The 26825-nt window shown below is 40.7% G+C and overlaps 1 protein-coding gene across 1 annotated transcript in view; it reads right to left on the reverse strand.

Moving 5' to 3' along the window:
* Positions 1–17430, reverse strand: part of Myh13 (myosin, heavy chain 13, skeletal muscle) — a 53176-nt gene extending 35746 nt beyond the window's left edge. The window contains exons 1-16 of the mRNA XM_013013159.1: positions 17227–17430; positions 14573–14716; positions 14326–14482; positions 13187–13214; positions 12737–12848; positions 10828–10920; positions 10070–10133; positions 9882–9980; positions 9677–9780; positions 6530–6668; positions 4618–4736; positions 3787–3936; positions 3505–3675; positions 2200–2509; positions 339–412; positions 153–240 (exon numbers count right to left, since the gene is read on the reverse strand). Coding sequence (XP_012868613.1) covers positions 153–240; positions 339–412; positions 2200–2509; positions 3505–3675; positions 3787–3936; positions 4618–4736; positions 6530–6668; positions 9677–9780; positions 9882–9980; positions 10070–10133; positions 10828–10920; positions 12737–12848; positions 13187–13214; positions 14326–14482; positions 14573–14716; positions 17227–17430 — 2056 coding nt within the window. The remainder of the gene's footprint in view (positions 1–152; positions 241–338; positions 413–2199; positions 2510–3504; positions 3676–3786; positions 3937–4617; positions 4737–6529; positions 6669–9676; positions 9781–9881; positions 9981–10069; positions 10134–10827; positions 10921–12736; positions 12849–13186; positions 13215–14325; positions 14483–14572; positions 14717–17226) is intronic.
* Positions 17431–26825: the final 9395 nt, after the last annotated feature.

Here is a 26825-nt window from a genome sequence, read left to right on the forward strand (position 1 = left end):
TTTGTATTTGCTGAATCGAGCAACTAGATTTAGTAGATTAGTTTGAGAAATGATAGAGATCTTATTCCTTTCCGTACACCCATAGAATTTCACATACATTTCAGGGTATCCTTTTCTGTCCAAAATAATGGCAAGATTGGCTTGCTACTCACCAGGAGTTTTGGTCTCATTGGGAATCAGGCATCGTACAAAGTGAGGGTGTGTGCTCCTTAGGTTGGTCATCAATTTGTTTAAATTTTCCTGAGACACAAATCAAATCAAAACACCCTTGTCTAAGAATATGCCATGTCACAAGGGCAAACAAACAACTGAAAAGTAGAAACTGACAAGTCACAAACCCTGAACACAGCAGACACGGTCTGGAAAGAGGAACCCTTCTTCTTCCCGCCCTTCTTGCTTCCTCCGGAGTCACCTGGAAATGGACACAGAAGTGCCTGAAGGTCAAATGCTGCTCAGAGCACCCATGGTAAGGGTTCAGAACCACCTCTTCCATGCCCCAAGAAAGGCGAGTTTTTATTGCCTTTAGACTTTAGGACCAGAAGTACTGTTTGTCTGGTTGTTTGTGACATGCTTCTAAAATACTCTCATCGGGGAACATTTGACTTTACCACTGTGTTAATGGAGTGTCAGGTGGAATTTGGCTGGGAATCTAACTCATGCATTTAGATGAGGACAGAACTTTCCTTTAGGAGACAGATAGGAAAGTGAACTGATTAACTGGCAAGACTGAAGCATCCTTCTTAATGCCTATAGATTTTTTTCAGGACTTTATTTCTTTTCTATTATTTTTGTTTGGTTCTGGTTTTTATTATTATTATTAGGCCGGGCCTCACCATGTAGCCAAGGCTGGCCTTGAACTCTCAATACTCCTGACCCAGCCTCCTGACTGTTAGGTTACTGCATTACACAACGCACCTCATGGTGGTACACATCTGCTGAGGCAGGGAGAGAGAGTTTAAAGAGAGTGTGGGCTCTGTCGTGAAATTCCAGGCCACCTTGACCTACATAGTGAGATGCCACCTCACACCAAATGAACAGCCCACAGAAACCAGAACCTCTACCATTCTAATCTCCTTTTTGGTGATCATCTAAAGTTTACATATGCTAATAAACTTAAAAAGTGACATTAGCCACGCAACTACTTTGGAAAGAGAGTTTTATTCCTCAAAAGTTAACCATAGTTATCACTTGACACAGCAGTTCCATTCCTAGGTGCATGCCAAGAGAATAGACAACCAAGACCCACATGGACACATGGACACAAAGGCCTGTCCACATTAGCCAGAAAGCAGAGACAATCTGAGTGTCTGTCAACTGCTAAACGAGGAGACCATATTGGTCTGGTCATACAATCCAATATTATTTGCCTATAGAATGAAGCACTGAGACATGTTACAATGTGGACAGACCTTGAAACCATCATTGTGAGTGAAAAGATCCAAACACAGAGGCCCACATAATACTTCATTCAATTTTCATGGAATTTCTAGATTAGGGAAATTAAGAAGAGCCAGAGAGTAGAGTAGCAGTAGAGTAGCAGTTGTCAAAGACTGGGGAGAGACTACTCATTGATTACAGGGATATTACAGAAGTTCTTTATGTAGATAAAGGTGCTGACTGCCTATTATTGTGAATATAGGAAACATCATTGAATTTCTTTTTATTTTTTGAATACTAGTCCTGGGGCTTGAACTCAGGACCTTGTGCTCTTGCTTGGCTTTTTGTGCTCCAGGCTAATGCTCTACCATTCGAATCACAACTCCACTCCCGGTTATTTGCTGGTTAACTGGAAATAAGAGTCTCACAAACTTTACTTCTTGGTTTGGATTTGAATAAAAATTCTAGATCTCATCCTCCTGTGGAGCTAGGATTACGATTATGAGCCACTAGTGCCTGACAAACATCACTGAATATTTTAAAATATCACTTTTATTGTATATGAATTATATCTTAACTTTTGGGAAAAAACCCTAACAATATGGCATTGTCTTCTTTGTCCAGTGAGAGTCATTTACTCCACAGAATTTTTAAGGAAGAGGAGAAATGAGAGTAGAAGGAAGGAAAATGGAGAGGGAAGGCAGACTAATAAATCCAGCTTAATCTGAAGCTCATGTTTGATTCCTGGCTCAGTGAGTAGCTTTAGGATATGGGTACTTATATCGAACTGTCCACAGTGGAAAGGAAAGAATGGAATTTCACCTGTTTCTGCACCAGCATAGTTGGAGAAAAGGAAGGAAAGCAGCTTCAGTGAAGACTTCTGGTAGAGCCCCACCACCGTCTCATTCAGGGGGTCCTTGTTCTTGTCCAGCCAGCCGGCAATGTTGTAGTCTACAGTGCCCGCATAGTGCACCAGCGAGAAGTGGGCCTCAGCCTTGCCTTTGGCAGGCTTGGGCTTCTGGAAGTTGTTGGACTTGCCCAGGTGTTGGTCGTACAGCTTGTTCTTGAAGGAGGTGTCTGTTGCTTTGGGAAACATGCACTCCTCTTCCAGGATGGAGAAGATGCCCATTGGCTGGAAGGCAGGCAACAGAGGCTGGATGTTAACAAATCACAGTGCATTACAATGGCTCCCTGGCGGAGAAGCCAATGACACTTTCTATGGTGACATCACCATAGTGCTAAGAGCACGAGAATGTGAGCATGGTGAAGGCAAGGCTCCTAGTGTGTTTGGTGCAACACCTATACAGTGGTGGATAAAGGGAATGTGCTTAATACTTGTTGGATAAAAGAACATGGGTGGAGTTTATACACACTATACACATATACATGTAGCACTTGTAGCTATATTTCAAACATGAAGTTACATAGAGAACTATGAATTCATTTGAGTCATAGGTTAAACAACATCAGGACTTTCTATTGCTAGTTTGGGAAGACATTGATTAGTGCCTAAAATGTTAATGCTATCACTTGTTTTCATGATAATGTCCTACCAAGAACCCCACTATTTCTAGTCCCTCCTCCTTGGGACTGGGAAAGTTAAATAGATAAGAAATGTCATGGTTCTTGCTGAGTTTTCACTCACATTCTCTGTGTGTGTGTGTGTGTGTGTGTGAGAGAGAGAGAGACGAGGGCTTGAACTCAGAGTGCTGAGTTAAGCTTTTCTGCTTAAGGCTAGCACACAACTATTTTAGCCACAGCTCCACTTTCAGATTTTTGCTGGTTAATTGGAGAGAAAAGTCTCTCGGACATTCCTGCCTGGGCTGGCTTTGAACTGCAATCCTCAGATCTCAGCTTTTTGAGTAGTTAGGATTACAGGCATGAATACCAGTGCCCAGCTTGCTCACATATTAAGGATAGCTGAGCCTTAGAATTTGACCTTCCATGGATCTCTTTAGCTGCAAGAACAGACATCTGGGTGCTTTCCACACGCTTCCCTTCTGTATGAGGAGATTCAGTGCTCTGAAGGCTCACAGCCTTGGGGAAGGAGATTAGGGACAGCAATGGACTAGCAGAGGAGAGGAAAAAGGTGAGGGTTCCAACCCAGGAACACCTGAAATTTCCTACCTTCTCGATGAGCTCGATGCAGGCAGCCAGGTCCATCCCAAAGTCAATGAACTCCCAGTCAATGCCTTCCTTCTTGTACTCCTCCTGCTCCAGCACGAACATGTGGTGGTTGAAAAACTGTTGCAGTTTCTCGTTGGTGAAATTGATACACAGCTGCTCCAGACTGTTGAACTGGGTTGTTTTAAATACCAAGCCATTTGAGAAAGTTTGGGAAAAAAGTTCCCTGGAAATCTAGCCAAGGCAAACACAAAGTACGCCCACCACTTGCTTCAACTAACTCACATCAAAGATCTCAAAGCCAGCGATGTCCAAGACCCCAATGAAGTACTGCCTGGGTTGCTTGGTGTCCAGCTGCTGGTTGATGCGGGTGACCATCCACAGGAACATCTTCTCGTAGACGGCCTTGGCCAGGGCACCCACTGAGTTGGTCACCTTGAAGAGGGAGCAACCATTTAATACTCAAAGCATTGCACATGCAATGGAAACACACAGAATTGATGTCTTATAGATGATTAACTGTTGATGCTGTCAGTTTCACACGGTGAAGCATTATATAGTAAACATTTCTTGTGACAATTTTCCTAACTTGTGACCTTTCCTTTCTGTGAGAACGAATCCACTGCTGAAGACAGTTTCCTAAGAACCATGATGATACTATGGGTCTCCATAGCCCTGGGTACACTTCATCAAAATTGGAGGACCATTGACCCACATTGGGTAATTAAGTGTCTCTCCTGAGAATCTGGAACTAGATTCAAGACACTGGAATTGCAGGAGGAGAATAAAAATACAAAAAATATACTTGAAATGTCTGAGGGGGTTGTGTGCAGGAAAAGTAAAGAAAGCTTATCTAGCTAAGGTCCAACAGGAAATAGAGGATAGCCCATAATGCTCCAGCAAAGCTGGTCCTAGGCCCTCATGGCATCTAGGGGGCACTATTTAATTTGCATATTTTGGCTTCCCCGGAGAATAAGCTCCCCATGAATCCCAAGGCACAGCTTCATATGTATTTCTGAGTGCTACAAAAGGAAGAACATTGAAAAGATGGTTAACAGATGACAAAAAAAAAAAAACCAAAACCTTACCCCACTGGATTCAGAGCATCTCTATTACCTGCTGGACATTTTGTCCTTTTGTGACGTATTCATTTCCAACCTTCACCCTTGGGCAGCACAAGCCTTTCAGCATTTCTGCAGAATTCAGTCCCATCAGGTATCCCGCCTTGTCAGCCACTGGAGAAAGAGGCGAGATGATGGGATAAGCACCAGGCCTAGACTTTTCCTGCAAACTACCCACCCGTTGAACTTCTCCAGGCCTGTGGATCTCAAAAAACTTCCACTTCCCCTTTCTAGAGGTGAATTTTACCCATGACAAGCTTTTTTTTTTTTGGTTGTGGGGCCTGAACTCTGGGCCTGAGTGCTATGCCTCAGCTCTTCAGCTCAAGGCTAGCGCTCTACCATTTGAGCCATAGCGCCACTTTCAGCTTTTTCTGCTTATGTGGTGCTGAGGAATCAAATCCAGGGCCTCATGCATGCAAGGCAAGCGCTCTACCACTGAGCCACCTTCCCAGCCCCCATGACAAGCTTTTTGATTGCTCTTGACTTACTGCTTTTTCAGCTTCATAAAGGATATTAATTATGTAATGATATTAAAATCTAATAATGCCTACAAAGGTAAATAAGTAAAGGAGGCACAATTGGACAGTTAACAACCTATATCAGGCAAATGTATGCAAATTTATGCCAAGTTCTATGCTAATCACTGAAAGAAAATATAAAGCCTATATCTTGCTTTCAATTGTTTGGAGGTGTCAAAAGCAGAGGAACGCTGGCGATTTCATATAGCTTATGGAGTACAGTTAACCCTGGTTATCCATTGCTTCCTCTCACAGAATCTGTAGATTCTATGAATTATGAATGGAAAAATATTGGATCTATACTAAATGCATACAGACTTCTTTTTCTTGTTGTTAGTGTCTAAATAATACAGTACAGCGATTATTTATATGGCATTTACATCGCATTAGGTATTATAAGAGACCTAGAGACAACTTAATATTATATTAGAGGATGTGTATAGATTATATGCGAATTTGACTCCATTTTATTTTATTTAATTATTTGAGACAAGGGCTTGCTGTGTAGCCTAGAACTCATGATCCCTTCTGCCTTAGCGTTCTGAGTTGCTAGGTTTGTAAAAGTATGCCACTAAACTTGGCATCTCCACCTTTTTATATATGGGATGTTAGCATGAAAAGCTTTTGGTATTTGAAGAGGAAGATGATCTCAGGTATGGCTAACCAAATCATGAGACCTATGGTACAAGAAAAAATGAATGTAGATTTTCCCAACTTGTAACCCATGGCTACAGTTCTTTCTAATTACCTGAGAATTTAAAACACATTGTGGGGATATAATCAAAAGGTAGAGAGGTATTAGAGACCCATGTTGTCAGCTGTTTACTCAAGGAATTTGTAGGGTGTTTTATAAAAGATGATAAATCCAATGAGTAACACTGCTTAATTCTTCCTCCCTCCTGCAGATCTATTACCAGATTACTTGGGAATAAGGCAGAGAGGGGTGATCATAGTACCAGCCAGATGAGAGAAGAAGAGTTGTATTTTTTCCCAGTTCTTGAATGAGATTCAAGTTCACAGATGTCAGGGTAGGAGTGAAAGAAGGAAGAAAATCTGACTCCTACTTTACCAGTCTTTGGGTTTAAATGATGAGGACAGTATTTTTCAATGAGTGATGATGTGCAAGACAGGAGTTCATCTGCTAGAGTTTGCCTTAAAGAGGGGGCAAACTTTGATGTGAGAGTGAATGGAGATTCAGCAGGGTAGAGTCCTTGACCAAGTGAATTGATTTACCTAGTTCACATTCAGTGAGACTCAGACAACTCAAAGGCAGTTTATGCCACTTTAGAAGAGTAGGTCTTAAGCTGAATGTCACTTAGCTCATGTGGACTACACTATACATGAACACTGGTGGAGAGTCAGACCAGCCCTCTTCTTGGAGGTGATTACCTTCAGTGCCGTCTGGCTCTGCCTGCTCTTCTCGCTGCTTCTGCTTGAACTTCATGTTCCCATAATGCATCACTGCGCCTGTCAGCTTGTAGATCCCAACTTTCTCTTCTGAACTGAAACCCAAGATGTCAATGGCATTCTGGGAGAAAAACAAGGACAGTTGTTTCCGTAGGAGTCAGGGGCCTGTATGCAGCTTTCTCTTAGCAGAGTTCTTACCTCATTTTGATATAGTACATGACACAATGTTTACCTAAGTAAGTGGGTGGCAGTAAATTAAAGATCAAAAATCATTTAAAAAACATGCTTGCTTTGGTGGCCAAACATTATGGGAAGAACGTGTGACTTCCTGTTTTATTCCATCAGGTAAGAAATCAGCACAATCCTTTTCCTATATATAAATTGTTTTCTGAGTAAGGCTTTTCAGAGCCAGTGTGATCTTTTTTTTGGGAGGGGGGGTCTGGTCGTGGGGCCTGAACTCTGGGCCTGGGCGCTGTCCCTCAGCTCTTTAGCTCAAGGCTAGCGCTCTACCACTTGAGCCACAGTGCCACTTCCGGCTTTTTTCTTTTTGCTTATGTGGTGCTGAGGAATCGAACCCAGGGCCTCAAGCATGCAAGGCAAGCTCTCTACCACTGAGCCACCTTCCCAGCCCCACCAGTGTGATCTTGAGAGAATAAATATGTATAAAGAGTGATGGAGAAATAGTGTTTGAAAGCTGAGTGTTGGTCATTGTAATCTAGAAATTCCCATGTTGTTCAGAAACAAGCAAATTGATTAAAGAATGTTAGGTCTGGAAGTGGAAACCATCAAAAAGTAATACTTTCATTCTCCACATGAGAAAGGGGTAGACTTTGCAGATCCCTCCTTTTTTCAGGAGCTCCAAATTTTCCTGGTAATGCACTGGTTCTATGCTATCAGATTTACATGAAAAACTTGCTGTTACATAGATTTTTCAAGAGTTCAAAGTTAAGATAAAGCAATGGTGAGAGCTAGGCTGGATCACTGCTTAGTTAGAGCCTATAATAGTTATTGGCTTAGTGTCATAGCCTCTTTACCCATCTTCTATCAGAAAGCTTTCAACTGGAAAAATCCTACTCTGGGGTACACACACACACACACACACACACACACACACACACACACACACACACACACACACACACACACACACACAGAATATGTAATAGGGGTTGCAGCATGAGCCTACCCAATGTCTACCAGAGGGGCTGAAACATGTCTGGTGGACCAGTAGACCAAGTAAGTCAATAGGATAATATCAAAGAGTGAGACACTCTTGGGATGACATGAAAAAGTGACCATATCAGAAGCTAACAGAAAAGAAGAGATTATAGGGCCATGATGGCCATCCTTTTAATCTATATCTTATTTGAGGAATGTCTGTCTGTCTGTCTATCTATCTATCTATCTATCTATCTATCTATCTATCTATCTATCTATCTTATCATCTTTCAGTAAGTGAAAAGAACCAAAGAAAGCATTACTACTTAAGGATCCTCATGGAAAATATAATCCCAAGAAGTTTTTTCCTCCTAGGTCATAAACTCAGAACATTAAGGAGAAATACCAGGAGTGGGAGGGGAATGGAGCCCCTGGCAGTAAGAGAGCTATGGGGTGCATGTGAGAAACCTTGGTGACTTTTAGAATTATAGTTGGTGTTCAGTATCTCTAGATCCTTCATCTGTGGGTTCAACCATCTATAAATTAAAAGAAAGGAGTAAAAAAATGCATTTGTGCTAAACTTATGCAGGCTTTTATCCTGTCATTATTGTCAAAACAATGTTGTCTCACAGCTATTGACATAGTATTTCCATTGTATTAGGTATTGTTTTAGAGATGATTTGCAGTCTACAGAAGAATGTGTAATTATATGAAAATACAGTGTCAGTGTATGTGAAATACTTGAGCATCTGTGATTTTTGGTATCTAAAGGATATCCCAGAACAAATTCCCTACAGATGCCATGAAATCTGTGACTGTACTTCAGAGGTCCCTTCTCTGGGCCTGGAGGCTGACCTTTTATGGTTCTGATAAGTTAGTAATGACTGAGGAAGCCTTGTTAAAACTATATAACAGCTAGACTGTAGTTTTCTTTCTTTAGTCATGAAAATTTTCTATTTTCCTAAAACAAATAACACCACCTGGAAATGACACAAAATAAAGGTTAAGAAGGTAAGCACTTGGGCAGTGTCCCTAGGATAAAGGGTAAGACCTCTTTCCATAGCTCTTGAACTTCTGTGAAGGTGGAGCAAGCAGAGGAGGGAATGAACTCTAGTTCTAGGTTCGCATATTGCATGTGAACACTTAGTCTTCTACGGATGTTGTGTCTTCAGGAAAATTATGTATCTTCTTCTAAGACCCAGTTTTCACATTGTTGAAATGGGGTAATAGTCCTACCTATGTCAAAAGTGATTTTTGGCAGTACTAGGGTTGAATTCAGGGCTTTGTGCTTGCTAGGCAAGTGCTCTACCATGTGAGCCATGCTACTAGCCAAAAGTATTTTTTAAGACTTAAATGATATAAGGCAGATAGAGCCACTTGTCCCAGTGCCATATCAGTGCCAACCACATTTAGTTATTACGGTTATGATTATTAACCTTGCAGATGCTCCCCAAAGATACAAACCACAGTACTGAAGAGGAAAGGGACTGAGGGATTGAGATAACAGAGAGGAGGAAAAATGTAGTGGCCATTTCAGAGTGAGATTTTCTTTTCTTACTTTGTACTTTTTTGTATTTTTCTAACTTTTTTTGAGTTGTAGATGGTTTTGGAACTTGAAAACTTCCAACAAATGTTATATTACAAATATCGTAAACTGACTATTTTATTAGAACTAAAATGACCTGGAATACAGCTGAAAGGTTCCTGGGAGTAGTCTATAGCTATTCTCTGAGTTCTTGGTCTCTCTGAGATCTCGAGTCTAATCATTTAGTGTCCTTTGATTAAAAAAATATTGTAAAGGTGATATACAGAGGGGTTACAGTTACATAAGTCAGGATTGAGTACATTTCTTTTTGAACACTGTCACCCTCTCCCTCATTTGCTCTGTATTCCTATTATCCCTTGAGTTTTCAAAGATGCCTTTTGCTTAATAAACATCTTAATTCTCGACAAACAAATAAATATACTTACGTCTGTTGCTAGCAGTTCCTCGCTGTCATCAATGCTGGCCACAGTGACCTCTCCTTGGCTCACGAAGGGGAAGTCAAAGGGGTTGGTTGAAATCAGAAGCAGATCTGAAGGAGACAATCCCTTTAACATCCATATGTAACTTACTTGGGTCATTGTTCCAAGGTTGCTTGTTTGGAAGCTAAACAAACACATCCTGGGAACTTACCAATTAGTTCTGGTTTCTTGTTTGACATGATTTGGTAAAAAATGTGATAGCTTCTCTCACTGGATAGCTGAAATGTCACTCTGGATTTCTCCAGCAGATCTAAGGTAACAACACATCATGTCATTTCAGATTGCTGAGAGATGCCTTTGACTAACTGCCAAGATTATTTGTAGAGCATTTTGACTCACAGGTTTCAATGTCTGCTGATGCCAGCTTCCCTGTGGCTCCAAAGTGAATCCGGATGAACTTCCCCTATCCAGTGCAGGTGGGAAAACACCACAGACATTTGATTTATATGATTCGTTGCTGGCCTCTAATAAGTGCTACCACTGAGAGGTGAGGAGCACATCCTGGGAGATGTGAAGCCAGAAGCAGGAACACTTTCTTGCTTTCTATTTGCCTGGTACTCAGAGTCCTCAAAGGCTGGGTTACCTAATGCTCAGGTAATTTTATCCAGAGGACCTGGTCTTTTTCCTACAGCTCAGAAGAGCTACACATACATATTCCTATACACATGTATTATTCCTGTAATTAATAAGGCAACACTTTCTTCAAGGTGTACTAAGATATTCTATTTTAACAGATTGATCTGAATTTATTTATTTATTTATTTATTTTGGGTCTGGTCGTGGGGCCTGAACTCTGGGCCTGGGCGCTGTCCCTCAGCTCTTTAGCTCAAGGCTAGCGCTCTACCACTTGAGCCACAGTGCCACTTCCGGCTTTTTTCTTTTTGCTTATGTGGTGTTGAGGAATCGAACCCAGGGCCTCAGGCATGCAAGGCAAGCGCTCAACCACTGAGCCACCTTCCCAGCCCCTGATCTGAATTTCTTGAGGGTAGAACGAGATCCACCATACTTGAATTTCTGTGGAATTTTTTCTAAAGCTAACATTTAGAGGTTGGTGTGGTTGCAGGGGAAACAATAACTGAAATTGTTCTGGGTCTTACAAATCTGGAGGAGTTGTCATTCCTCACAGTCTTGGCATTTCCAAAGGCCTCCAATAGAGGGTTGGCCTGAATTATTTGGTCCTCCAAGGTTCCCTAAGGATGAACAGAGAGAGAGAGAGAGGGAGGACACTTTGGACTTACTTCTGAAGTAGACTATTGGCAACTAGAAGGTAGTGTGGGTGCTTTGAGCAGGGTCCAGGAGTGTGTCTGGTCAACACTACCTGGTGGCCAGGGCACACTTACGGAGGAACACACAGTTCCCATACTGGAAGAGTCTTAGATCCTCCCCTAGGGAAGTTCTTATTAGGTAGGACAACACTAAAATAACATCTAGTCATGTTAAATATAGTCTGGAGCACTCTCTGTCTCCATCATTTTGACATGCATACTACCTTTCATTTCTGGTCCCATTTCATTATATACCATAGATTTTCTTGAACAGGATGTTCAAGGAAATTGTAACCTTTTGGTTACAGTGTGTCATGATCCACCTAAGATCATAGACATTGGTGTTCAGAAGGCAGAAGAACGTTAGCAATATAATTAACCCAAGAGAGCCCACTGCAGAAACCAAGGCTTGCAAAAATGTTCAAGTAGCAATATTTTCATGAGAATGAATGCCCAGAAGTCTGCCACAGCCAGAAGGGTTTTTGTTCTGATTCTCATGATTACTTTGCCTGGACGTTTTAAAGCAGTTTGAAACCTGTTCTCAAAGTCTGGTCCCTGGATCAGCAGTATGAACTTTTCCTAGGAATATGTTAGAAATGAAGACTAAGAAGTCCTGCCCAACTCCTATTCAACTAGAAGTTCTTGGGTGGGATCCCACAATTCCTTGTTAACAGCTCTTTGGCTGATTCTGATGTGTACTACAGTGTGGAAACCCCTGATGGTACCATTTCTTCTCCAGAGGAGGATGTGGAATTGGTGAGGATCCCTGAATTACTGCTGATAGAAGTAAAGTTAGTCCCCAAGTGGACATCGGTAGGACCAACTCCTGACTTGTTCCACTGAGTTCTTGTGATAGAATAAGAAATGTGCATCCAGTTTCCAAGCATAAATATTTTAAACCTCTTAGGATCTCTGAAGTGAAAAGTGTCTTTCCTAATTCTAATAACTGAATGGCAGCTAGGGGCTGCAGAATGGTGGTGGGCTGGTGGCTGGTGGCAGCGGGAGCCAATCAAGTGATTAGAGAATTTGAGATGTCAGAAGAGATAAGCTGAAGGCAGAGCTGATCGTCAGTGGCCAATGATTCAGTCCGTTATGCCAACCAAATGAGCTCTCCATAAGAATCCTTAAGCAAAGGGTTTTGGAGAGCTTTCAGACTGATGCACCATGGAGATATTGGGAGGTAGCATGCACAGAAAATACATGGAAGTTCTATACCCTTCTCTCATACATTATCCTATATCTCTTCTCTATGACTGTGCTTGAGTTTATATCCAGTGAATATGTCATATTTCTCTAAATGTTGTGAACTATTCTAGCAAATAATTGAGCCTGAGGTGGGGGGGCGGGGTTGTAGGAACTTTCAATTTAGTCAGAAGGATAGATAGAACAAACTGGGGCTCATGACTGTCATCTGAAGTGAGGACAATCATGTGTGACTGTACCCTGATGCTGTTGGATCTCATGCTATCTCTAGCTAATTAGTGTTACAATTGAATCCAGTTGAATTGCAGGATCCTGAGTGGTATCTGCAGAGAATTAGAGAATTGTCTGATGTGGAGAAAAAATCCAGGACTTTTTTTTTTTAAAGTCAAACAGTTGTTCTATATAAGGATACAGGGAAGACAAGAAGTATGACCCATTTACCCATCTCTGCTGAGCATATACCCTGCAAATTCTTGGTGCTCACCCAGTATTTCGGGTATATGTATTCTGACAAATCTGAGGGCACACCACTGCTTACCTGCATTTTTCCAGGCTGCTGCTCTTTCTTTTTATCCCCAGTGACTGCAATTGTTGCAAAGTACTGGATGACACGTTTGGTGTTCACAGTCTTCCCAGCACCAGATTCTCCACTGTGGATTTATAAGTAAATGGGATGGATAAGGTCACAGAGTGCTGGTGTCTCATGCTTGTAATCCTAGCTACACAGGAGGTAGAGACCTGGAAGATCATGGTTCCAAGCAATTCCAAGCAGAAAAAAGATCTGAGATACTTCATCTTCAATTAACTGGAAAAAAAAAGCCAGGCTGGAGAAATGGTCCAAGTAGTAGAGCACTGGCCGTGAGCAAGTAAAAAAATGCACGAGGCTCTGAATTCAAGCCCAAGTAATCAGGACAAAATGTAAAGGGTATAAGGAAAGGTGAAGGAGCAGTATTAGCTTGTAAGTCATCATGGCGTAAATATTACTCACGTGATGAGGATGGACTGGTTGTCTCGATCTAGAAACAGAACAAATGAACAAACCAGACAGGATTACAAAAACAGGGTAGCACTGGGGAAAAGTTAGCTATCACAGACAGCTATCACAGATTTTGACTTTGGCACAAATTAGGGGTGAGATATGGGCACATTTAATCTTCCTGGAGAGAATTCATGCAGATTTCCTAAATGGGGGAACTGTATCACAGATCTCCTTGGAGGTGAATAAGGTAAGTTATTCATGTTGTAGATCTTCAGTTACCTTCTAACATGTTCTCATTTCTCTTCTAAACAAACAAAGCAAGTCTCATACTCAGAGCTGGTGAGAGACCATCGTTTTGCAAAATTTGCATCACTGCATTTGTGGGGGGGAGGGGCATGATGCTAGGAATGAAATCAGGACCTTGCAAATGCCAGGCAAGCACTCTATCACCAAGCTATAGCTCTTCAATAACTTTCTTTTCTACTTCTGGGAAGTAATACTTGTTTTACATTGATAGAATGTATGGACTGAATTGTATCTCTCTATACTTTATATATTGAAGTCCCAACCCCTCCTATTTCAGGATATGACCTTATTTGAAAATGAGATGGAAATAGGATGCAGATGTAATTAGTCCAAAGGAGGCCAACCTGAAGCAGAATGAGCCCCTGATTAGCTCTGCCTGTAGTCTTCATAATATAAGAGCATTTAAAGACAGACAGAAAGACAGAACATTATATGAGATGAAGAGAGCTTCAAGGAGCACCAAAGATTGCAGGCAAACCACCAAAGCCTAGTGAAAGGCCTCAAACAGATTCACCTTCACAGTCCCCAGCAAGAACCAACTTCAATGACATCTTTTCCTCAGTAGTTACTAATGCAGTTTCTTTTCTAGATATCCTACACAGTGAGTGCCTAGGGAGCAGGGGGAGGGCATGCCACAATCACCTCTTAAGTAGCTATAAGTTTAGTATGGCTCCAGCTATGACCCTGAATGGCCTGCCACACACCCTGACTGGTCATGAAAGACATTGTGCTTTTGACTTTTTCATCTCCAAATTCTGTACGTTTTTCATATCATGCTGATCACTGTAATATTTAGATGACCAGAGCCTATTCATTTCAAATAAGAATCAGAGACCACTCACCCGTCAGCATGAACTGATAGGCATTGTCAGAGATGGAGAAGATGTGGGGCGGGGCCTCCTGACGCTTTTTGCCTCTGTAGGCAGCCACCACCTCGGGGTTGTACACCGGCAGCCACTTGTAGGGGTTGACGGTGACGCAGAAGAGGCCAGAGTAGGTCTGTGGGGAAATCAGACTAAATGCCATATTTGGATCTTGTTTTTAACTCAGAGAGATGAATGCCATAGGAACAAATCAAAGCACACTCACGTAGATCATCCAGGCTGCATAGCGCTCTTTGAGGTTGTACAGCACAGCAGGCTCGTGCAGGTGAGTCATCATGGCCATGTCCTCGATCTTGTCAAACTTGGGAGGGTTCATGGGGAAAACCTGGTCACTGTTCAGAGTGAGAACCTAAGCATAGAGAGAAAAAGTAGGTGATGGTTGCTGACTGGAGGGAATGAAGTTGTGAGCTACTGTGGCAAGTATCTCGTTGTTATGGTAACTTTATGGAGCATTTCCATGTCTAGCAATGATCCAAGAGTAACTGGCCTTGATGAACCTGATTCTGTAAAACTGTATAAACCAGTTCTTGCCTGAGACCTTCCCTGAGTCATCCTGCCATTGTGTGTACTGGAAGAGGGCTACAGGTATGCAGAGGTATACAACACTTGGGCCTCCAGGTGGCCAGAAGGATTTTAGGGTAGTCAATGTCAAGGCAGATTGCCTTGGTTTACCCTATGTGCTGTGAACATGGGGATGATAACAAATTGTAAAATCGGAATGCACTGCTCCAATGTGTTTGCTGCATTTCCACTTCAATAGTCCTGCTGTTGGGGATTCCGTTGTCTAGTATATCTTCATTGAAATTGTGTCTAGACAACATAAAAGCTCAGCTCACCCCTTTCTTGTATAACCCACTGTTTCTCTCCTCAGTCTCTTCAAGGCTCCAAATTACTCTTCATAACTTTGCTTTCATAGTTAAAACATTTGGAATTGCCTCATGACAGGATAATATTTTGAGACAATTACTGAATCCCTCCCCCCCACTATAATTTTTTCACCTTTTTCTCACATTCTAGCCTGCAATAGCATCTTCCTTTGTTTAGGAGATATAGAAACAAAGACAGAAAAGGGAATATGCCTGTACAGTTTTCTATATTTTTCCTTCCCCTAAACCTAGGTTCATAGAAAAGCTTTGAAGGTTTTACCAAAAAAGTAAAAGGATTGAAACTTGGTGGTATAGACTAAATTTCTCCAGGAAGAGAGATCTTCCTCTCCCACTGCTCTAGATTTCAGAGTAGCCAAGAGTAGTCAATCTTTAAGTATTGACACTTATTTCTCATTTTTTTTCATTAAAATAGTATCTTCAATGAGCCAGGCATTGGTACGTCACACCTGTAATCCTAGCTACTCAGGAGACTGAGATCTGAGGATCGAAGTTGGAGCCTGCCTGAGCAGTAACATTTGTGACACTCTTATTTCTAATTAAGCACCAGATAAGCTGGAAGTGGAGTTGTAGCTCAGGTGGTAGAGAGCTTAGCCTTGAGCAAAAGAGCTCAGAGGTAGCACCCGGGCCCTGAGTTCAAGCCACAAAATCAACACCAAAAACGTTTTTAAGTAGTTGTACAAAGGAAGCTGAACAAATTGAACAAAGCAATTTATGAACACAATGCATCTTGCTCAATGCCACCCACCTCATTATTCTTCCCTCTCTCTTCACCTTATCCCTTCCCTTGATCATCTTATTTTGTAGGATCTGCATTGAGTTTTATGACTGTACTCTTCCCTTCCTCCTCCTCTCCTCATCTGTCTACCCACCTCCTCTTGATCCCACTCTTTTTGAGAGCCCATTTCCTAGTGTTTATTTTGTTGGATGGTGACTCAACCTCTCTAAGGAATTATACCATTTGAGTGTCCCTTGACACATTTCTTTTTATTTTTTTGTCGGTGGTGGGGCTTGAACTCTGGGCCTGGGCGCTGTCCCTCAGCTCTTCAGCTCAAGGCGAGCGCTCTACCACTTGAGCTACAGCGCCACTTCCGGTTTTCTGGTGGTTTATTGGAGATAGGAGTCTCACGGTCTCTCCTGCCCAGGCTGGCTTTGAACTGCGATCCTCAGATCTCAGCCTCCTGAGTAGCTAGGATTACAGGCGTGAGCCACCAGTGCCTGGCTGACACATTTCTTAATAGATCCTCCAGGGAGGCAGTGAAGCCTCAATGTCATACGGTATAAAGTTCCAAAGTTGTGACACTGTTCTCAAGCGGGGGCCAGTGAGACTCCAAGAGTGATAAAAGACATTTTTTTCCTAGCGCAGTGAAAAGTGGCTGGCAATAAGGTCAAGTTCAATCATCATAATAATAGAAATACATAAATGCCAGGTTTTTCTCCTATGCATGAGTTTGTGAACTGAGATGATCTTTCATATACACAATGCTCTGCAAGATGGCAACTTTTGGGAAAGTAAGGTGCTTGAGAGTACTGGCTTAGATTTTGCAAAATGACCCCCATGCTCCAATAGGAGATCTGATGGAAGGATGCTGATTTTCCACATTGAGATAGTCTCATCCTTCTGAGCTTCCCCTGTAAGACCAGTGTGGCTCAGAGACTGCATTTGGTTTCCCCAGCTTACAATGAGCAGCAATTTCTCCTTAAATAATCCACCCTGTTCCAACTCTTCTGCCTTTCTCCTTTCCTCCAAGGCAAACACCACGAAATCCCACAGAGCCAAAATTCTGGAGTGAGAAAGGCAAGACTGAAGGTATACATAATAGCAGCTTTCCCCTACCCTCTCTCCCCAGAACAGTACATGTAAGTTTATTTGATCCTCAGATTCCTATGGACCAGCCTGTGATTCTTATATTCTACTCCCAAGGCAGCCAAGGGACCCCTTCCCCTTATCAATGACATCGGAGCTCAACATTACCCGGTCATCCAGGGTCTTGACGGTGACTTTGTCATTCTCCCTACTCTGGATCGTGCCTTTCACGTACATCTCCTTATCATCCACTGCGAAGCAGGCTTTCTTAGAATCGAAGGGACGATTCTGAGCTTCGATTCTCTCCTTCTCTGGCTTCCGGAGGTAGGGAGCTGCTTCTCCAAAAATGGCCATCTCTGCGTCAGTGCTCATGATGACAACGGGCTGGGAAGAGCAAGGGGACACTGCTGGGTCTTGTGCGTGGATGACTGTTCCATCTGCAGGACCATCCACCCCACCCGTGATTTCCATCCAAATACAGGGCCTGGTTGTAAAGATTCCTGAGATGAACCTATAGACCAAGGTATCTATAACGAAGTCTAAAGCACAGAGTGGGCATATGCAGGTAAATGAGAAGGAATGATTTACTTTAAGGGAGGGAAAAAGGCATAAAAGCTGGGTATTATTTTGGAGAATGCCTTAGTTTGGTTCCTCAATTAGTTTGGCATATACCATTTCGAACCAACTAGATGAAGCCAGCGTGAATGGAGAAAAGGAAGCAGCAGGAAGCATTTCTTGTCAAGTGGACATCTGGTTTGAGCCTGCTGCCCTCAGCACTACTCCCAAATTTTCTATAAGTCTGAAAATATTTATCACAATGGCAGTAATTCCTAATAGAAATTTCAGATAGACCAGCAACAAGTAAATGATGTGGGCATCGTTTATTTGGTAACGAAACAAGACTTTTATCATCGTCATCATCATCATCATTATTTTGTGCTAGTTCTAGGGTTTGAACTCAGGTCCTGGACACTGTTCCCGAGCTTTTTCCACTCAAGGATAGTACTCTACCACTTGAGCCATACCTCCACTACCTGCAGAGTGGAAAGAATTAATCACTAATAATTAATTTGTACCTTTCATTTTCCTAAGGGCAGTCAGTCTCTAGTGTGATGGCTTAAGTGGTTTTTATTACATTAGTAGTTATCCAACTCTGTGATGTCAGAACCCTGCCTAACTGCTTAATGTTCTTCTTCTTCTTCTTTTTTTTTGGAAACAGAGTCTTGCTATGTACCTCAGGTTGGCCCAAGCTGATCATCTTCCTGCTTCTCTTTCCTGAATGCTGGGATTATAGGTGTGCACCCTTTACATTTTTTAAAGTAAATTATAAGAAACTAAGGAGTTTTTGTTTATGTCAGTCATATCTAGTAAAATGTAAATTGAGACAAGGTACTGATTCTTAAAATTTTACTACCCAATTCCTTACAGATTAGCATGAATAATATATTTTTCCTTTACAAATGATATTCTCCAAATACTGCTGAGAAAGAATAACACTGTTTTTCATTTTTGTGAATGTCTACTGTCTGCCTCACAGAAAGACAGGTGGATTTTCATGTCTGCTTCTGTATTTAGTCTATTGGCATACATTTTTATTGGTGAAAGTGAATATAAAAATAGCCCAGATCTTTACATAGTAAAGTAACTAGGAAAAGGAAAGATTATGTTAATCATGTTTTCACATAGTAGCTTTTTTTCCGATGCTGTATCCAAACTTAACAAGTGGTAGATTTGCAACATGAACTCTGAAAATAGATCCACAATTATAACCCAATTAACCAAATGCACTAAAATTAAGCTGAAGAGGGAGAAGGCAGATTCTGGATAAGGTAAAACCTTAGGTGTAAGAATTGGGGCTGGGAAGGTGGCTCAGTGGTAGAGTGCTTGCCTTGCATGCATGAGGCCCTGGGTTCGATTCCCCAGCATCACATAAGCAAAAAGAAAAAAGCCGGAAGTGGCGCTATGGCTCAAGTGGTAGAGTGCTAGCCTTGAGCTGAAGAGCTGAGGGACAGCACCCAGGCCCAGAGTTCAGGCCCCACAACGGGACCACCCCCAAAAAAGGAATTGTAGACCCATATTAGAGTACCAGTGTGTGTAAGTGTGTTTGTGCCACAGGAATCCATGGCCGGAGGTATTCCCACTGCTGTCCTGCCTGCCTTTAGGAATAACACAGGGTTCTTCTCCAGGTAGAGAGGATGCCCACCTTTCTCAATATCCAAGCCCACAACTTGGATATGGTATCTTTTTTTGTGCCCGTACTGAGACTTGAACTCAATGACCTGCACTGTCCCTTGGCTTTTTCCACTCAAGTCTGCCAGTTTATCATTTGATCTCCACCTCTACTTCCTAGACATTACACTTTAATCCATTGCATTTTTAATTTTTTAATTCTTGGAGTCAAAGTCTTAATATGTAACCTGGGCAGGCCTCCAATTTATAATCTTTCTGACCCTGTCTTTCAGGTACTGGGGTTACAGACATGTGTTATCAATACTGTCTTCCATGTTGCATTTTAAATATATCTTCTTTAGTAAACATGTGTATTGTACAGTGGCCATTTGGAAAGTATTATCTCTCTGACTTACGTTGAACTTCCAGCTGTGTACATATTTTATTGTACAATATAAAAAACTCACAACCACGGGTATCATCACCAAGATAGTGATAAAAATGAAGTACTAGGGTTCTGCCAAGAGAATGGTGATAGGATATATGTTTTCTTATATTCCACTTCTTGCTTGAAGGCTCAAATGTATCATTTACAAGTATATTGTCAGTTTTTTTCCTCAAAATGATAATCATACTTTCTACCTTTTGAGAATTTGCTGCCAAATATCCAAGTTTGAATAATCATTATCTGCTTGTTAGTTGATCTTCCGAGTGAAAATGGTACTTTATTAATGAAGTGGCCATTTCAGCTCTTAATTCTTACAACTGCACGTGTGCTTTCCCCTGAAATGATCACCAGACTGCAGTATTCTTTCAATTTTATCAAAAAGATGCACATTTAAGAATTGAGATTTTCCAGGTGCTGGTGGCTTATGCATACAATCTAGGTACTGAGATTTAAGGATCATACTTTTAAATCAGCCTGGGGAGGAAAGTCTTTGAAACCTTATCTCCAGTTAACCACCAGAGATCTGAAAGTAGAGCCATGACTCAGATGGTAGAGTGCCAACCTTGAGCAAAAAAGCTCAGCAACAGCCCCGACCCCCCGAGTTCAAGCCCCAGAACCAGCACAGAAAAACATGAGATTAAATCAAATTAGCAATTTTGTTAAAATTTTAAGTCATTCTTGGTGCCAATCTATAGAAGTCAAGAATATCACAACTCCTGGCTGAGAATGTGGTTAGTGGTAGAGTGCTTGCCTAGCATGCATAAAGCCCTGGGTTTGATTCCTCAGTACCACATAAACAGAAAAAGCTGGAAGTATCACTGTGGCTCAAGTGGTAGAGTGCTTACCTTGAGCAAAGGAAGCTCAGGGACAGCACCCCCAGGACAGGCATTAAAAAAAAAAAAGGAATATCACTTGATTTGTAGTAGGTCACCAATGGAGTTATCCATATCTACTTTTGTTTTTGGATCATTCTCATGGTAAAATTGACAAATAGCTGGGTGTTATTGTAAAATTGTTTTAATTTCAAGTATCTCTTGAGTTACCTTTAAGGGTTCATGGGGCACAATTTGAGAATGACCATATTATAGCATGTTGGAATCTTGGCAGAATACATGTTATCAGCCTTCTGTTATTTAGTTAGACTTAGAGATGTGCACCACACTCAAAAATGATGTCAGAAGATAGCACATATCAAATCCATCTGCAGCAGAATCTGCTTCTAAGCCCATGGAATTGGATTCTTTCACAAGAGCCTCAGAATCATACCTGAGAGTTACGTATTTTAAATACTATTTGAATTTTCTCAGGCTACTTTCCTTTTTCTTCATTGCTTTCTCTGTCTCCTTCCTTCTCCCTTTCTTCCTTTTTCTCCTTTCTTTCTTTTTGTTGGTACTAGGGGTTGAACTCAGAGCCTTGAACTTGCTAAGTAGGTGCTCTGCCACTTGAGCAATGCTCATGGTCCTTTTTGAATTAGATATTTTGAAGATATGGTTTTATGCTTATTCCTGGGTCCAAACTGGTCCAAGATCCTCCTATATATGCTCCTTAAACAACTGAGATTATCGGTAGCTGCCACCATGACCGATGACTTCATTTTTTAAAAGCCAAGATCACAGTATAGTCTCACCGGTTGTGCACAAAATGATTGTAGGTGAATATTTCTTAATTCAGTAACTAGACACTTACTTTAAATTCTGCTAACATTTTATTAAAATGTAGGATGGCATCAAGTTGCATATTCCATAAACAAAGAAAAATGTAGCTATTTTGAACTAGAATATTCAGTTCACAGATATGTATCTCAATTTCAGAGGTAACATTTTGTTAAAACTGATAAAACAAGATAGCTGGGCATAGTTGAGTGAGGGCAGACTGGGCTACATAGACCTGGTCTCAAAGAAAAACTGGCTGATTTACGAAGTATATTAGATTTGTCTTTACTAGTGATATGAAGCAGTAATCTTTAAACTTTAATTTACATAGGAATCCATCTGGAATCTTCAGTTGCAGTAATTGTGTGTGTGTGTGTGTGTGTGTGTGTGTGTGTATGTGTGTGTGTGTGGTGTGAGTCTTGGGGCTTGAACTCAAGGCCTACGTGCTGTCCCTGAGCTTTTATTCTCAAGGTTAGTGCTCTACTACTTGAGCCACACCTCTACTTCCAGCATTTTGGTGATTTATTTGGAGATAAGAGTTTCATGGACTTTCCTGCCTGGGCTGGTTTCAAACCATGACCTCAGATCTCAGCCTCTTGAGTAGCTGGAATTACAGGTATGAGCCACCGGTACCTGGCTCAGCAGCAGTAATTCGTAAACTTTAATGTACTTATAAATCCAATCATATTCTTCAGAGATGGAGCTTGAAACTTTGAACATCTTGTATAAATTTCTCAGATGATATTGATATAGCTGGTCCACACTTTCACAGCAAGAATACAAGGGAAAGTTACAAAACCAAAGGAAAAAAAGAATCCATGTAAATTCAATTATTAAGTGAATTTATAGTACTAATTTAATACTAGTACTATAAATTCACTTAATAATTGAATTAAATTAGTATTAAATTAGATATTGTAAAATTTGTAATGGTAACATAAGAATCAAGCCTAAAGTTGGGGAAAGACTATAATACTTGATGGTTAGTTGTATTTCTTTCTTCGCATTTTTCTTTTATCTCCTTTCTTTCTCTCCTTTTTCTTTCTTTCTTTCTCTCTTTTTTCTTTCCTTTCTCTTTCTCTTTTTCTCTATTTCTCCCTTTTTCTATCTTTCCCTCCTTTCTCTTTTTCTTTCTTTCTCTCTTATAGTACTGGAATTTACACACAAGGCCTTGTGATTATTAGACAGTTGCTATACCAATTGAGCCACACATCCAGCTTTATTTTCAGTCTTTCTTAAAAGCTGAACTTTTTTTGACCAGGGTGCTGGTGGCTCATGCCTGTAATACTGGTTATTAAGGAGGCTGAGATCTGAGAATCACAGTTCAAAGCCAGCCCAAGTAGGAAAGTTTATGAGGCTCTTATGTCCAATTTACCACAAGAACACTGGAAGTGGCACTGTGGCTCAAGTATTAGAGTGCTCTTCTTGAGCTGAAGAGCTCAGGGGCAGCACACAGGCCCAGAGTTCAAGCCCCACAACCAAAAAGAAACCACCACCATCACCACCAACAACAACCCAAAACAAAAACCAAACCCAACAACAACAACAATAAAAAAAACCTTGAACTTTTCTATCTGGGACTCAAGTTATGATTAATTTTCAGGTAGAGATTTTTTCTCTCCTTCCACCTAGTGTGTTTTAGCTATGACACAGAGCCCAATGTCCGCCTCCTCAACATATTACCCAAGTGATGCTTGAGTTATCTCAGCATTGCACAGGTGATGGTCAGTCTAGTTGAAAGCCTCCATGCACAATTCCCTTCCAGTTGGAGTAGGCTTGATAAACTCAAGACAATTCTTGCTTAGTTTACAGTCTAGCTCTCTGGAACCTTCAGATGATCAGTCCTCATCATAGTTCTTGATTCCAAAAGGACACACTTAGCTCTTCCTAGGGGACAACTCTTCATCCATCTGATGGCTGTTCTTCACACTAAATAGCACCAGTACTATATTCATCTGCTTCTTCTGAATCACCTTTACTGTCCTGGCCACTCTACCCTGAATCTGCTCCTGCTAATCTCTTTAAGTACGATATCCAAAGCACATGTTGTCCCCTGTTAGAGGGTATCCTCACCTCTGTTGACCTAGGTGTAATGGCCAAGGTGGTGACCGCCCACTGGCAGCCATGTCACTCTGCTGACTCACTCTACCATTCACTGGGCAGCAAAGCCCCTCAATCCTCTTAGTGCATGCGGTTGCTAGGGCACAAGTCTTCTCCATATACTTAGGCAGCTAGGTGTTGAAACCCCAGAGTCAAACCATTCATTCTTGGCTGGAGAACTTTACCTGAGTAGAGATTACTTAACTCTTTGGGCACAGGAAGCATGGTGACTACTGCATTCTACCATCTGAATCTCCCTTAATTGGCCTCACTTTTCTTTTATTGGCACAACCTGCACCCACACTACTTGTTCCTGTCACTAAGGACCTTCTAATTGACATAGCTGCTCATACCCACCTCACCTCCATTCCCCCTTTCCCTTGTGTTCCCAATATTGCTTGTGACTGTCTTCCTTCTCCTAGGAATTTCTCAGCCATCCCGTTGTGTCAGCAACAGTACGGTTACAACTCAAGGATATTTCGGTTTCTTTGGTTAAAATTCGCCTAGGATGACCTCTCTTTTAAATTTATTATTTTAAAAATTATCTTTAGTATTGGAACAGGAAGGTTTCCTGTCCACCTCTCAGTTTCAGCGTATAATGCATTTTGATCATTTTCATTACTTTCATAATTCTCTCCAACTCTCCCAGCCCCATTCACCTCCTCAAATTTTCTTAACTCCATTTTTACATATATACATTGAATATTATGACTGCATTCTCCTACCTTCCCTCTCTTCATTCATCTACTGCTTTCCTCCTCATCCTTCCCTTGGGAATGACAAATTCCAGCTTCATGACATTTACTTGTTAATTATTAAAGGAATTTACTTAATTGGAATCTTCCTCTGCACATACTACACTTTAGTTGATGGTTGCACATATATGCATACGATCCTGTATATGTTTACATATATACTAATGATTTAGACCAAACCTCCACATATGAGGGGAAATACATCCACTGTCTCTTTGAGGCTGACTCATTCCCTTACTTACTCACTTAACATCATTTTGTCCAGGTCCCTCTGTTTTAGAATTACTTCTAATAAATTCATTTTTTGAGGAAAAGTGTTTTCTTATCACATCATGGATAAGTTTGAACAATCTCTTACTCTTTCAGCATTGCTTGTGAGCAAAGTCATAGCTGCATGGATATGGGGATTACAGATCTGCCAAAGGTCAGCAACGTTAGCTAGTACATGAAAACTGACTCTTAGGCATCAGACCTGAGCCCTGAGCTTCTAAGTATAATTGACCTGGAGCTTGCATGTTAAAGTTCCACATTATATTTGATACATTTCAGTGCAAATCTAGGAAACTATTCTTCCTTTGGTAAAACTTGTATATTCTGTAATCTACCTTTAGAAAACTTCAGTAATTGGACTCAAATTCATAGTTTTCAGCTTCTTACAGATTTGGTAAGAATGAGATGTGTATGCTAATTTCACTGATCACATTTACAACTAAGATAAAAGTAATTCTTACCTTCTGGTTCCCAAAGTGATGGTTAGTGTCCTCCAAGAAGAAAATTGTCTTCTTGAGATTGGTTCAAAAAATCAGAAACAAACAGAAAGCAAATGAACGACAAAGATTTAAATATAGAAATTGTTTTTGTTATACCTTAACCATATTTTTATAGACACTCAATGGATAGTGTGGGATACAAATAAATTTTCCATTTTGCCTTTTGGTTCACATTAATTGTTTAATTACATTATTTTTAAAAAAGAAGCTAAATATGTATATAAAATACTGTGTGACTTCTTATAAAGTACATAAAAGAATAAGGTTCATATAAAAATTCAAGATTTAGAAAGTGCTAAGAGGACTGTTCCAATAAATAGAAACAAGGAAGAATCAGACACATTTTTTTAACAGTATAGTATTATGAGAACTTTCATCTTTTGGGGGAGCTGGGTGGGATCAGGGCAAAAGAAGAAGGGGAATGATCAGATTGTAATTTGGATATTTAGAGACCATCCAAAATTGTCAAATTCTTTTTCCTTTAGGAGAAGAGTCATGAATATGGACCAATAATTCTTTAAGAGGTCTAGGATGAATGTCCTTACATGTTCTAAATTCCCCAGGAGAAATTGAGGTAGGTAACTGGAAACTCATCTAAGACTAAATAACTTCATTAACTCCAGGAGCTTCTAAACTATGTCACTCTCTGAAGAAGTTATACATATCTGAAAAATTGTTAGTGCCAAAATTAAACAAACTTCCTATTTATTTCCTATAATACTTCTACAGAGCCTGGGAACATGCCACAGCAAACCATGTTTTATGATTTGTTTTATGATTCTGATTGCTTTCTTCTCTATCAGTCTACAAATTCTAATTATATTCTGAAATTTACATAAGTTTCTCAGAAGAAAATTAATGTATTTATGTAACTTGAGAGTAAGGACAGGAAGAGGAGAATGGGAGAGAACTATAGAAGCGGTAGCATTGACCAAGAAGCATCATACTTATAACCTGACTTATAGAATTGTAACCACTTTGCACAACTTCTTAATAACAACAACAATAATAAAATACATGAAAAATTAATGTATTAATGTCCACTTAGAATTTTTAGTTCAAGAGAAGTAAGATTTGAAGCTAAAGTTGCAGATTCCTAATACCAGTTCTGTTATATCGGCATTGTCATTTCTTTGGAGTTTAATTTTGTCCTATAAAATAAGACAGATAGACCAGAAAAGTCTCTAAAATTCCTTTTAGCCCTATGAGTCGATGATAGAAAGTTTTCCAATGGAAATGGTGTTCTGAAATCAAACATTCCAAGTCTCTGAATACCACACTCACTCTGATAACTGCTGTTTATTACACTGTCAGACATGACCCAGAAGTCACACCATGCAAGGCCATCATGAAGGTCCATCATTAGCAACCAGACTTTTAGGCATTAGGTAGTCAGAGATTTCCGCCATCACCAAACTTTTAAGTAATAGTTCAAGACAGCCATACAGGAGTCACCATAAATTAACATGCTAATTTGCTAATTGATTGAAAAGACATCCCTCTAGAAAATAAGAGAGGGAACTACAAATATTATTTAGTTTTATTCTACCATTGAATTCCTTTGGGCTAATATTTGCTCATATTCTTGACTTTTCATCCCTTGAAAAGAATCTTCTTGAAAGGCAGGTATTTTGTTTTGCCACCTGATGGCCCACATTGTCCTTAACATTAGATCTTACATTTAAGCGGCTCTGAGAAAGGCCACTGTGTTGTTTTTTCTTAATTGATAACCCAATCTGAGGACTTGTCAGTACACAGAGGGGAAAAAAGGAAACTTGTGAACACTTACCTGTAGATGCTGTAGTAGGAGCAATTTCAGGAGTGTGGCCCCCAGCTCTCTTTATACTTCCAAATCTGCTAACCCAGCACTCTA

The sequence above is a fragment of the Dipodomys ordii genome, unplaced genomic scaffold, assembly GCF_000151885.1.
Source record: "Dipodomys ordii isolate 6190 unplaced genomic scaffold, Dord_2.0 Scaffold19, whole genome shotgun sequence".
Classification (NCBI taxonomy): Eukaryota; Metazoa; Chordata; class Mammalia; order Rodentia; family Heteromyidae; genus Dipodomys; species Dipodomys ordii.